The sequence below is a fragment of the Impatiens glandulifera genome, chromosome 9 (genome assembly GCF_907164915.1).
Source record: "Impatiens glandulifera chromosome 9, dImpGla2.1, whole genome shotgun sequence".
Lineage (NCBI taxonomy): Eukaryota > Viridiplantae > Streptophyta > Magnoliopsida > Ericales > Balsaminaceae > Impatiens > Impatiens glandulifera.
In genome coordinates this window covers 26156170-26170306 of record NC_061870.1, presented here as the reverse complement: position 1 = coordinate 26170306, position 14137 = coordinate 26156170, and the positions used below count along the sequence as shown (strand labels likewise).

The window sequence follows — 14137 nt, the reverse complement described above, 5'->3', positions numbered from 1 at the left end:
GTGATTCAGCACCGGAATCACTACACAACGAGCTTGATAAAGTACCTGAACTATCACCGGGTTTCAATGGAAAATATCGAGCGAAGAACTCGAAGAACACTCACAAAACAAGAAGAAGACTTTTGAAATTCTAGAGTGAGAAAGAATGAAAATGATGAAGTGATGTGGTTTTTTGGTCCATCGAATGGTGTGGGATAAAATGCTTATTTAGATTGTTGAAATAATAAACTGTTAATTAAATCATCCATTGATCCAACGGTTGGCATTGCTTGCCTCTTCATTTGCCTGAATGTTTCTTCTTAATGAAGGATAATTATTTGCCAAAATTAATGAAGACATTTATTTTGCAATACTCACGTTACATGGTTTTTTAATCTGTTAATAATAATATTAAATTATCATAACAATTAATAATAATAACAAACTCATGTAAGTCGCACTAGAAATTAACAACATTTTGTTAATTGGTCATCAAGGCATTTTGATTAATTAATTTAAATTAATTAATTCAAACATTTGGATCAAATTTCACTCTATAATTCACATTTGAATTTCACATGAAATTGATTTAATTTTATTACCCATATTCTAATTTCCATTCATTAATAGAATTTATAAAATTAGTTTAAAAATTCCAACAACGATTTGATGTGTAATTTGCAATTATTGTTTGATGGTTTAGTAGTAGAGGGGTAGAGGCTATTTATAGTGCTGGAAGGTCGGATGTAGAAAGCCAATTTGGCTCATCTTTGATCGTTGGCGTTCTTATCCCTAATTCGTGGCAGTCTTATCCTGGGGAAGATAAGGCTTCTAGATAAAGGGAAAACGTAGGCACTGACGAGGGGATCATGTGGGCTAAAAAATCAACGAATTTGATCGCTTGTGGACGAAGCTAGAGCTTCTAGAAGAAATGCGTCGGCGATGTCGCAATTCCGGCGACCCCTGCATCCCAGCAAAGAAGACGAACAAAACAACATTGTTTTGAGTAACGGAACGCCGAGTTCTGTCTGGTTCCGTCAGCGGTCAGCCTGGTTGACTAACAGGGTTAGTTTGTCCAGTTAGCAAGGTTTTGAAAACCGTTTCGGTCATCAACCCGGTTTTTGTGATGTACTTCGGTCCGACCGGTTCAACCGGTTAAATCACTGGTTGAACCGGATTTTTAAAAAAAATAAATTTAAATATATTAATCAGTCAACAATACCTAAATTAAAAACCAGTTTACCCACATCCAACAATCAGTCAACAAATTCAATACCAATAATTAAATTGAAGCAATCAACAGTCAGCAAATCCATTAAACAATAAACAAATTAATAAACCCACACATCACATTGAAGAACCTTAATTACAATACCTAATTTAAAAAACCCTAATTGAAGAATCCTAATTCTTAACACTTATTCTCTTCTAAACCCTAATTAAACAATGAATCCTAATTGCATATTCATTGTTTGGTGTTCATCAATGATAAACCAACATATTATCGGAAATACTAAAAAAATTCATACTTACCGAAGATCTGAAGAACAACCTAAATTTGACAAACAAACGTAGAAGAACAGCCGAAGATCTAAAATCTAAAGTAGATAGTCGTGAGAAGAAAAGTCGTCTTTCTTCTATCGTCTTCAACCTTTCTCCTTCGTCTTCAACCTTTCTCCTTCGTCGTCTTCAACATATTTCTTCTTTCTTTCTTTGTTTCTGTTTACTTTGATAACTAAACAAAAACAAAAGTCTAAAGCAAAAGTAAAAACAAAAAAAACAAAAAGTAATAGTACAGGCTCAGAGCTCATTAATAGGTTTAATAGTATAGTACTGAGTACTGACAAAGAAATAATTAAATATTATTATAATAATATTATAATAATAATTATATAAACTTTATATAATTTACCTTTTCAACCGGAAAAAAACGGTTTATTTTTCAGGTTAAGCCGAACGGTCGGACCGGATTTTGACCGGTTCGAAAGGTGACCGTTTTGAAGACAAAACCCGGACCGCTCATCAAACCGTTTCGCGGTCGGACCAGTTGGACCGCCGGTTGGACCGCGTATTTTAAAACCTTGCCCGTTAGTTGATCTGGTGGGGGCGCACGCGCGTGGTTACGCTACAGCTGGGTGTTTGGCGCGCTCTGGACTGTCGGATGAGATCTGGGCGCTCATCTGATGGTCCAGGATTCTACTACAAAGTTTTAAACATAAAATCAGCCACATATGATTATACAATTTTAAATTTTATTTAAAAGGTTATTAAAAATCGAGTTTAATTCTTTTTAAATCCATTTTTTCACCAAAAATTTAATAAAAATTATTTTTAGAATCATAATAACAATTATGATCATGTTTTATTTTTTGGGGAATTTTGAGGTATTTTATTTAATTGGTTTAAGTAATGAATTAAACATAAATCATGAATAAATCCTAATTAAATATTTTTTAACTCCTTTCTCGGTCTAATTTGGGTAAAATATATACAAATATTTTATCCTCAATTTACTTTTGGAATTTTGGAAAGTTTACTTAATTAAGGTTTAATTATGACAATAATTAATCATTAATTAGGTTTTAATTCATTTTTTTGAAGTTATTTTGAATATAAAAATCCAAAATACTATTTTAATATTATTAAATATAATAATATTATTTTTCAAATAGGGTAAGTCAAATTTTCATGCTTACATGTATAAAGAGAAATGAGTCGCATTTTAATGCTATAAAATTCATTAGAAAAATAACGAAGAGAATGTATTTTCAACTTCTCTAAAAAATTCTAAAGAGAGAAAAGGAGACGCAATAAAATGAAATTAAAACATATAAATGTATAAGTTGTAGTTGTATAAAAATATGATGACAATGTTATAAAGCCTTGTAAAAAAATGATGCCTATACTTAGGGGTATGAACCCACAACCACAAGGTTAAGAGTTTTACAATTTACCAACTAAGTTAGACGGTTATCATAAGAATATTTGGGTCATGAGTGAAAATGCATAAGTTTTAGTTGCGGATAAATATAAACCACAAAAAATTACACCCACTAGGGACTCAAATCCTTGATTGCAAGGTTAAGAGGCATGTGCCCTTGATTGCAAGGTTAAGAGGCATGTGCTCTACCTATTGAGTTAGACAAATTGTGTTTTTATGCAATTTACCATAATAATAATAATTTGGTCGTCGCATTTAAACGAATAAAAACAAAAATGCATAAGTTTTAGTTGCAGACGAATCTAAAACAAAAAAAAATAGCGCCCACTAAGAGGCCCCAAAACCCTCGACCACAAGGTTAAGAGCATTGCGCTCTACCAATTGAGCTAGACAAACTTTGTTCTATATCTTTTAGTTACAAGTGAATCTAAAACAGTTGGAATTGACACCCACCGAGGGGTCCGAACCCTCAACCACATTGTTGAGAGCCTTACGCTCTACCAATTGAGCTAAACGGGATTTATTTTTATGCAATTTCTTATAATAATAATAACAGATGTGTTGTCACATGTTTAAACGAATAAAAACAAACTTTTTAAGTTGTAGTTGTGGGTGAATCTAAAACCACAAGAATGAACACACAATGAGGCCTCAAACCCTCAACCACAAGGTTAAGAGCTTTGCGCTCTACCAACTGAGTTAGACGGACTTTGTTTTTATGCAATTTCTTATAATAATATAAAAAAACTAAGTCGTCACATGTTTAATTGAATAAAAACAAAGTTTTATAAGTTTTAGTTGCGGGTGAATCTAAACCATAAAAATGGACGTGCACCGAGGGGTTCAAACCCTCGACCACAATATTAAGAGTCTGGGTCGTCACATGTTTTTAAACGCATAAAAACAAATTACTATAAATTTTAGTTGCGTCGAATCTAAAAAAAAAAAAAACACCCACCAAGGGGCTCAAATCGTCGACCACAATATTAAGAGCCTTGCACTCTACCAACTGAACTAGATGGGTTTACTTTTTTTTCAATTTCTTATAATCATAACAAATGGGTCAAACGTCATAAAAATGAACGCCCACCGAGGGGCTCGAACCCTCGACCACAAGGTTAAGAGCCTTGCGCTCTACCAACTGAGCTAGACGGGCTTTGTTTTTTTGCAATTTCTCATAATAATAACAACCGAGTTATCAAATGTGTAAACGAATAAAAACACTCTGTAAGTTTTAGTTGCGGGTGAATCTAAACCCACAAAAATAACATCCACCGAAGGGCTCAAACCCTCGACTACAAGATTAAAAGTCTTGTGCTCTACCAACTAAGTTAGACGAGCTTTATTTTTGTGCAATTTCTTATGATAATAATAAAAACTGAGTTATCACATGTTTAAACGAATAAAAATAATTTTTTAAGCTTTAATTGCGGGTGAATATAAACCAAAAAAACGGACGTGCACTGAGGGGGGTTCAAACCATCGACCACAAATTTAAGAGTCTGGACTGTCACATGTTTAAACGCATAAAAACACACACATATATATATATATATATATATATATATATATATATATATATTAATGCTTAATTTTTAAAGTGTCCAGATTGCCGGGTCGAGAGCTGTGGTTAATTTGGATATGTATGTGAGAGTAAATGGATAATTAGGTCGGGTCATGGGTTGACCCGCCCACCCATAAACTTGAAAAATTAAATAAAAAATGTGATAAACATCACAATATAAATTTAACATTTTGGTCAACTAGGCTAATATCATTTTATATTTTAAAATCAACTTCAAAATTGATGAACGTATGACATTTCTAATAATATAACTTTAATATTTTAAATAACTAAACTAATAATATTTTAAATTTGTTTATATAATTTATTATATATATATATATATAACATTCTAATATTATATATATTTATACAGAAAAATCAACAATCTTAAGTGGTATAATGGTTAAGTGTTCATTCTATATAATATTGTTGTTTGTCGGAAATGAATTGATAAAGCTTGGTAAAGAGAAGATGGTCGGGTAATATAAAATATGTTAGCTAACGAAAGTGACTTGATAAGTGAGTTAAAATAAGATTGTTGGTTGACTAATAAGATGTTTGAAGAGATGATTACGAAAGTGACTCGAAAGTGAATTGATACATGAATTGATAACGAAAGTGACTCGAAAGCTCGGTAAAGAAGAGATGATTAGCTAATAAGGAATATGTTGTTTGATTGACGAAAATGAGTCGATAAATAGGTGAGGATAAAATTGTTATTTTGTTTTTCACCGGAAACCTCTCTAGTTATTATAAATTTTAGTTGCGTCGAATCTAAACCACAAAAATATACGACCACAAGATTATTTTGTATTTTGCAATTTCTTATAACAAAATCAACTGGGTCGGCACATGTTTAAATGAATAAAAACAAAATGTATAAGGTTTAATTGGGAGCGAATCTAAAACACCCACATAGGAACTCAAACCCTCAACCAGAAGGTTAATTGTCTTCTCCCTACTAATTGAGCTAGACTTGAGTTGATTTTATTACATTCCCATAAAAATAACAGTTTAGGTCGTTCGGTCAAGGTTTGCTCTTCAAATTTTGTTTATATTTTGTACCTAGGGGCTAGAAGCCTAACCAAGTTAAGAGCCCAGTACTCTAATAAACTAATTATTGTTAAATTATTTCCTAGAAAGTTAAGAGTCCTACGATATGCTATTGACCTAGACGGAATTTAATATAATTATAATAGTATGAGTTTAATTGAAATGACACAATCATATGTTAAAAAATGCAAAGTATGATCAATGCGTTACATTTTAAATTAGGGAACTTATATAATTATTTATTATTAACTCGTTAAGGTATTTTAAGTAATAAGAGTAATTCACAATATAATAAAAATTATAGGTGCGATTTCTATTTTAAATATTTTAAATTTTCGAAATTGAAGAAATGAATATGGAGATCATTCAAATTTTCTACATTATAAAAACAAAATTTAAAGAAACTAAATATTAATTGTTGGGAAGTTACATGTTAAAAGTAAAATAAGAAAATATGTATATTTATAGTTGGGGGACACAAATTACTAGATATTAATCACAAAATTAAGAGGATTGCCAAACAAACAAGTTACATTTATAAATTTCTAGAAAATAATACCCATTAGTGACTAATCAAATCACTCTGTTCATTGTATTGGTATTTCTAACTACCATTAATTAATCTAATTCTAATCATATTAGTTTAGTTATAGAAATCCTATCACGTGAGAAGAAAAACAAACAAATAAGAAATACATGTATACTAACAATTTCATACAATAAAATCACATCTTAAACAATAAAATACATGTTATAAACAGTTTGTGAGCATGATAAGCAAGTTCTAGATTGTTGGTTTATGTTGCAGTGATTTGAGAATGATTTAAGTTGAAATGATCTAAGGAGCCAAATCAGGTTTAAAAAAATCAATTGATTAGCAGTTTTATCATAACTTAAATCTTTCATGTTATGATAAGTTGAAAAGGGTTGTGTAAACCCAATTGCACCAGACCTAATCGAATTCAACTCCAATTTGATGAGATTTGAGAAAGTGATAATAATGTAAATGTAGTTTTTGGCCTAGATGAACTGAAACAGTGATATCGGTATTTTCAAATACCTTGTCTTTTAAATAGTTTTTGCGTTTTTGCATTTGAAATGATCTTCGAGCTCAAATCAACCAATAGTATGTTTTCAAGAGGTAAGAAATATATATATATATATATATATTAGAAATTTTAAAGTGGATCCAATATGTAAATTTTAAATAGGATTAAAAATAATAATACTGCATATTTTGAATAAAAAATTACAAAATAAAACCATGTAACAAAAGTTTCATGTTTTAGTTTTGGATTCGACACAACTAAAAAATAAAAATATTTTTTAGAGTAACAAAGCTCAGTTGGTAGAGCGTAAGACTCTTAACCTTGTGGTTGTTTTTTTTTTTAGATTCCACACAACAGAAATTATAAAAGTTTGTTTTTATTCGTTTAAACATATGACTATCAAATTATTATAGTAAATTGCATAGTAACAAAACTCATTTATCTCAGTTGGTAGAGCGGAAGACTCTTAATCTTGTGGTCAGTCGTTTTTTTTTTATTATTCAACTAAAACTTATAAAGCTTGTTTTTATTCGTTGAAACATGTACCTACCAAATTATTATAGAAAAATTGTATAGGAACAAAACGTGTTTAGCTCATTTGGTAGAGTGCAAAGCTCTTAACTTTGTGATCGAGGATTTAAACCTTCGGTGGGTGTTCTTTTTTTTAGATTCGACTGAACTAAAATTTATATAAGTTTGTTTTTATTCGTTTAAACATGAAAATACGAGATTTTTCTTATAAGAAATTGCATAAAACAAAGCTTGTCTAGCTTAGTTGGTAGAGCGTAAGGCTCTTAACCTTGTGGTTGAAGGTTTGAGCCACTCGGTAGCCGTTTTTTGGATTCGATGCAACTCAAGCTTCTACTTATTTTTATTCGTTTAAACATGTTCCTACCATATTTTTATTATAGAAAACTACAATTGAAACAAAACCCGTCTAGCTCAGTTGGTAGAGCGCAAGGCTCTTAACCTTGTGGTCGAGGGTTCGAGCCCCTCGGTGGGCGTTTTTATTTTTAGATTCGACACAACGAAAACTTATACAATGAATATCAAATTATTATAGAAAATTGCATAGGAACCGAGCCTATCTAGTTCAGTTAGTAGAGCAAGGCTCTTAACCTTGTGGTCGAAAGTTCGAGCCCTTTGATGGTCTAGCTTAGTTGATAAAGCGCGAGAGGCTCTTAACCTCGTAGTCTTTAAGTCTCTCGGTGGGCATTTTTTTTTTTTTTTTTTTTTTTGTGTGATTTCATTTTATTTTTAACTATTTGGATCGGGTCTTTTAACTAACCCGAAAAAGCTCATAAGCCCAATGAACAGTTATATGGGCTTTTAAATGGATGGTAAAGACCTAGCCCGTTATTAAAATGACATATATTTTTTTAGTAACTCTTTCTCTTTTATTTAATTTTTGTTCTCACGCAGAGACATAAACCCTATTGCCATTTGCAAAACCCTTCTTCCTCATATATGAAGCAAAAACAATCGAAATCAGAAATGACGAAACTTACCTCCATTTCTGTTGCTACTCAACCCAGGAAGCTTTAAGCTCATCATCCAGATTTCTTCAACTTTATGCATGCTGCTTAGGAATAATGGTGAGCACATTTCTTTAACCATCTATGGATTCGATTCATATAACTGTCTTTGAAATCAGATATATTTGAACTGTCAGTATTGAACCCTTATTTTTGTTTTTCTTGATCTGTCTCTAACACCATCTTTTGTTTGAACAGAGTGCAAATTGAATTTGCTCTCGGCCTTAATTGGTCAGCTTTTGAAACGCCACTCTTTTAACAGAAGAACCGCTTCATTTCATCATGCATCTACATTGCTAAGAACTGAAAACCCACTTGCTGGTAGTGATGTTTTAGTTAATCATCAACCTGAACTCGAAAATGAAAATGAAATTCATCCCTTTCTTCAATCAAGTGTGTTACAGCATTGGTTCAAAAATTGGCAGGAAAAGAGGCGGCATAAGCTGACAGCTAGTACATTTGCTGGTGCTATAGGTTTCTTTCCTCAAAGGAGGGTTCATTTATGGAAGGAGAAAGTCGGTTTAATCAAGCCGTTTAGTGGTAACTTGGCTACTTGTTGGAGCAACATAAAAGAAGAAGAAGCTCTTGGAAGATATAAGTGTCTAACTGATAACCATCTGATATTTCCTGAATTTCAGGTATATGGGAAGGAAAAACCCAATGATGATTGGATCGCAGCATCGCCTGATGGAGTTGTATATGGCTTGCCATCTAGAGGTGTTCTTGAGATAAAATGTCCATTCTTTAATGGTGATATGAGTCAGGCTTCTCCATGGAAGAGACTTCCCTTATATTGTATTCCACAAGCCCAAGGCTTGATGGAGATCATGGATTGTGATTGGATGGATTTTTATGTTTGGACTATTCACGGAAGCAGTCTGTTTAGGATACACAGGGATGAACAGTATTGGGAAATGTTGAAAGTGGCATTGTCTGATTTCTGGTGGAATCACGTACAGCCAGCTAGTGAGTTTTACAAAAGAAATGAGATTAGCAATGGATTGATTGAATTAGAAATGTGGAAACCGCAGCCTCGGCATGAGTCTTGGAGTACCATTGTCAAAGAAAGCAGACGCGTAGTTAATGATTCTGAACTATTGATTCGCGAGATCAATGGGAAATTGCAATATTATTAGTTCTACAGTGTCTGCTTGAATTTTGGAATTGAAAGATGAAAGTTATGTTATCCACTTTTAAATTGGATAAACTAAAGTCAGTCAGCTGGTAAAGCAATAATTTTGACCAAAGCCATTGCACAATAAGACAGGTACCTCTACCCTTTACAGAGATTATTCAATTCCTATTTGGTTTGTTGTGTTTTTGCTATATCGGATTTCGCTTGTTTGGGTTTAAAGATTAGTGTAATCCCAAATTATGTCAGATTGCAATGAAAGAGTCTCAAGAGTTTATGATAATTTTATCTTTAATTAGAGTATCTAGATGGTTTATTCTATAGTAAATAGAATTGTTTTTATCATTCTAGGTTAAGGATTCATAATTTACTTATCTATCAAAACTTGAATAGAAAATAAGAAGAATTATTTTCCTGTTTGTAGTGCCTGCATTAATTGTTGTATTCTTTAAGAAGAAAACTTTGATGGAGATAATGGCCAAGCATATGCAGTCACAGCCATATTGAACCAGTTCTGCAATTTTCTGTATGTTTGTTTGGTAGCCATTCTATTCTCTCTAATGAAAAATACATTTTATGTCTTTCCTAAAAGAAAAAGACCTTTATTTTTTATTTTCCATGTTTATTGACAGGAAGATGAGGATCTCAGATAAGTGAAACTGAAAAAGAGGACATTCTCTTCCTTTTGCTGAAAACCAACTTTGCCAAAGATTCAAAGCTTGAGAAGTGAGCAGAAAGGAAGGAAAGCACAATGGGTGGGTCAATTTCATTTGACCCGCAGCCTCGATACAGTTTTGTGGTTAAGCTGATGTAGGAATTTTCAAGTGCAAGAAGGAATTTTAGTATAGAAATAGGAAATTTGAAGAGGATAACAATCCCTTCACTTCACTTGAGAATCATGTTACTGACATAGCTAGATTTTATTTTTAGTTTTAGTTTTCTGAAGTTAGGACTAACTCATAGTCAATGACCCTGGTATTCGGATATTCTTAGTGGGAATCGAGTATTCGAATATGCAAGACTCTTATACCTTAAGCCTTGAGCGATTATAGTTCTTTTTCTATCTTTTTTTTCATTTACATGTAAATGATTTTGGTTGATTCTTTGAATTCCTTTGTTTTCCTCATGTAGTCATGATAGGCAATCAATTAACATATATCCAATCATTTATCTTCCAATATAAAATATCTAAATTAATAATAAAACATAAACAAATATATTTTTCAATATCTTTAGGGAAAGCAATAGTAAATTTCAAATGGAGCTACAACTTTTATGATGTCTTTCTTGCCAAAACGGGCGGCTAAGAGAAAAACAAACCACAACCAACACTAGTACCATATCCACCATGACAAAAGTAACCCATTTGGATTTTAACAATTAATTATGATAAATATCATTCAAATGAATGTGCATGAATGTGCTTTGATAAGATTATTATAATTTGATTTTTTTTTGAAAAAAAAATTAAAAAGCTTTTGCTATCTCACATTTTTAGTGAAAATTTATCTGATGACTTTTAGTTTTTTATACCTTATTTATTCTTGTCACTTAAATTACAAGTTTTTATAAATAGTGTTATTTTAAACACAAACACGAAAAAATGTGTTATTATAAGTGCTTAAATGTATAGTCCTAACTATGAGTAGGGTTGACAATTCGGGTGAGGTTCAGGTTGACGGGTTTGGGTTGTCAAGTTAATGGGTTGAGCGATATTAACATGAACATGTTTAGTATTTCGAGTTAAAATCACTAATCTGAACCTGACATGTTTATTTGTAATTGACTCGAATACGACTCCTTTACCCAACTCGAATACAACCCGATTTAACTCGATGTAACTAATTAACATCTCTATTTCAAATTAAATGACATCAACACAAAATAAAAATGAAGTTAAATCATAAATCCATTTTAAAAAAATCATATTAATAAAAATAAGTGAATAAGAAAATAAGTAGGAAAGAAAAATACAAAACTCAATAAAAGAAAATTATAAACGGGTTAGCGGGTCTACTTTGAGTCATTTCAAGTTGACTTAATTTTGACATGTTTATTAATCAGGTTAAACGTGTCGATCTAACTCAAAAATACATTACCATAACCTGATTTTTTTTATCAGATCGAATCGTGTTTTTGTGTCGGGTCCAAAATTGTTGACCCCTCAACCATTTTAAGTTAAAAGAATTATGCCCTTTAATTTAATTAGCTTAGAGAATAAATTTGATCCACAAGAAAAGAAAATATATATATAATTATATGTTCCATTACATTTATCATATGTTCCCTTATCTTGTTGGGCTCATATTTGTCTAATAACTTATATTTAGTGAAATGTTTAATTTAAAACATAAAAAATCAAATATAGAAGAAAAAATCAAATAAAAATATTAAATAACAAAAATGAGGAAAATAACTCTATATATGCTTAGGTGAAAGATGAACTTTTAAAAAACTAAAAATGATGAGTATTATAGAACAATATAGAAAAACATGAAAAAAATTGTGCACAATAAACTTTTAATTATACGGTTAAAAGTAGGAATTTGATATGTATTCTATTTCATTTTATTAGTAATTATAATGACCCTAGTATATTTCTTTTAATTAAAAGTTGTTTGAGATGGGCATCACGTTCTTAAATTGCAAAACGCATTACTTTTTATTAACTATTTAATTAACTCAAGTAGTTAGTGGGTATATATATATATATATATATATATATATATATATATATATATATATATATATATATATTAATTTAAAGACATGAATTAAATGAGATAAATTCACATTACAATGAATTAATTAGGTTAAGATGAAAATATTTGAAATAAACAATAATAATTCAAAGGCATTATCATACAAAGGATGACTATCCATCAACACTAGCTAAAGGATATGTTCTAAGAATATTATGAATTTTAATCCATTTCACATATGCTTTATATATAGGATCAAGACCAATCTTAGTACCATATTACATCACGTCAACAACTATGTTGTCTAAGTGTCGACACCATCATACATATCTCCTTCACAAAAATGCTTTCGTGTAAACTTTTAACATAAGAAGTGCTTGACCCGACAAACAATCACAATCACCACATTAACATGTTATATAACCTCATCTCGATGTTAGCCACATTGGGAACAACCATAGGTAGTTATTACAACGAAACCAAAGACACAAACATGCTAACTCTTAATCTTTTCCAACTATATTTCAGTCCACACCGAATAGACCACATGAGATAACTAATTAAGTTTATTCTATAAACACTTTTAGTTAAATCTTATCGTGATATTACTTTTGAACGGATACATCTTGTTTTTTCAACAAAATTTTTGTACGAGATAACTACCAAGATTATTCTACACCAACCAACTAAAATAATTAATTCAGCATTAGGGTTGTAGATTGAGGAGTGGGCACTTTGAATGGACAAGAGTGGTGCAAGTTGCAAAGCAACTTTCAAGGGAATCATAAAAATGTCAATATTACTAGTTTCTAGCTAGAGTATAGTTTATAGTAATTAATATTATGATTGGTTGACGCATACAATTTTGTTCCTCGTGGTCCATACACAATAATACCATTCTTTGTTAGGTACTTAAAATTAGTTGTACATGATGTTGATAATCCTAAGCAAAATTAATAATTATTTTTTTAAGAAACGCATCTACTAATTAGTTTTAGACGAATCTACGTAAGAGTTGTACTAGTCTTAAGTCCGTTTAAACAAATTATTATCTACTAAACTTGTATTTATCCAAAAAAAATTAAATTTATAATAATCTAGTTAGTATAAAAAAATTTAAGATAAACAAATTATATATATATATATGGAAAAACTATTTAATCTTAATTTTAATTCACCCATAATAAAAATTGATGTCAAAATCAAAATGATGACAGATAGGTTTGCCTAGTTAAAAAATATTATTTGATAATTTAAATTTAACAAAATTACACAAGAATGATTTAATTATTAGTGTGAATATTAAGTAGTGGTTGGGACTTTATAAGAATGTTTTATTCTTATCTTCAATTTTTTCCAAGTAGATATGTGTTTTAAAATAAAGCAAAAACAATTAAAGGACTTTTAACATTTTTCTTCTAAACTTCTATTAAAAGACACTCTTCACAATTTTGATGGAAGATCCAAAAATTGAAAAACGAAAAAGACAATAATTTTTAACATTTTTTCTTTTAAACTTCGATTAAAACACGCTTTTCACAATTTTTATGGAAAGATCCAAATTTTGGAAAACGAAAAAACAATAACTTTTAACACTTTTTTCTTCTAAACTTCTATTAAAACACATTTTTTACAATTTGTATTGAAGATCCAAAAATTGAAAACGCTATCGAATCCTCAAAAAAGTCTTCCTCTCTTGGTCGAAATCTTCTAATCTTCACCAAAAGCTAGATGATTTTGGCTTGGTTGTTTTTGATTATTTAAAAAGAAACTAATAATTCACCGTCCCCATCATCATTATCTTATCAATATATTAATATATTTTTATCATAAAATATATTTTTTTATTATATATTTCCTCCCCATTTAAGAATTTGTTTAGATTTTTTTTTCAAATTAACTATTATCTCATAATTTAGTATTTATTTCAATCAAATTAAAATATTTCATAATTTTAAGGATATTTAGTGGATGGCCTAAATTATTAAAATAACCATAAATATCAACAAGACTCCATAACTCCATGGTATAACATATGAACTCATGTCATCCATCTGATTTTCAAATAAAATGTACTAATTTGAAGATAATCATGACCTTAGGTTGGGTAATTTTCTAAGTTAAATAATAATAATAATAATAAATATTGAAATAACCATTCATCAAATAAGGCCTAATT

At 30.4% G+C, this 14137-nt stretch overlaps 1 protein-coding gene and 2 non-coding genes across 3 annotated transcripts; 2 read left to right on the top strand and 1 right to left on the bottom strand.

Moving 5' to 3' along the window:
* Positions 1-4003: 4003 nt before the first annotated feature.
* On the bottom strand, positions 4004-4076 carry TRNAK-CUU. The gene has a single exon. It is a non-coding gene; the product is annotated as a tRNA-Lys (tRNA).
* Positions 4077-7520: 3444 nt separating this feature from the next.
* Positions 7521-7593, top strand: TRNAK-CUU. Its single transcript has one exon. It is a non-coding gene; the product is annotated as a tRNA-Lys (tRNA).
* A 431-nt stretch (positions 7594-8024) lies between these two features.
* Positions 8025-10361, top strand: LOC124915434. Its single transcript, XM_047456146.1, has 3 exons — positions 8025-8184; positions 8323-9391; positions 9889-10361. Exons 1-2 carry the CDS (start codon positions 8166-8168, stop codon positions 9258-9260), a joined length of 957 nt encoding a protein of 318 aa, XP_047312102.1. The 5' UTR covers positions 8025-8165; the 3' UTR covers positions 9261-9391; positions 9889-10361.
* Positions 10362-14137: the final 3776 nt, after the last annotated feature.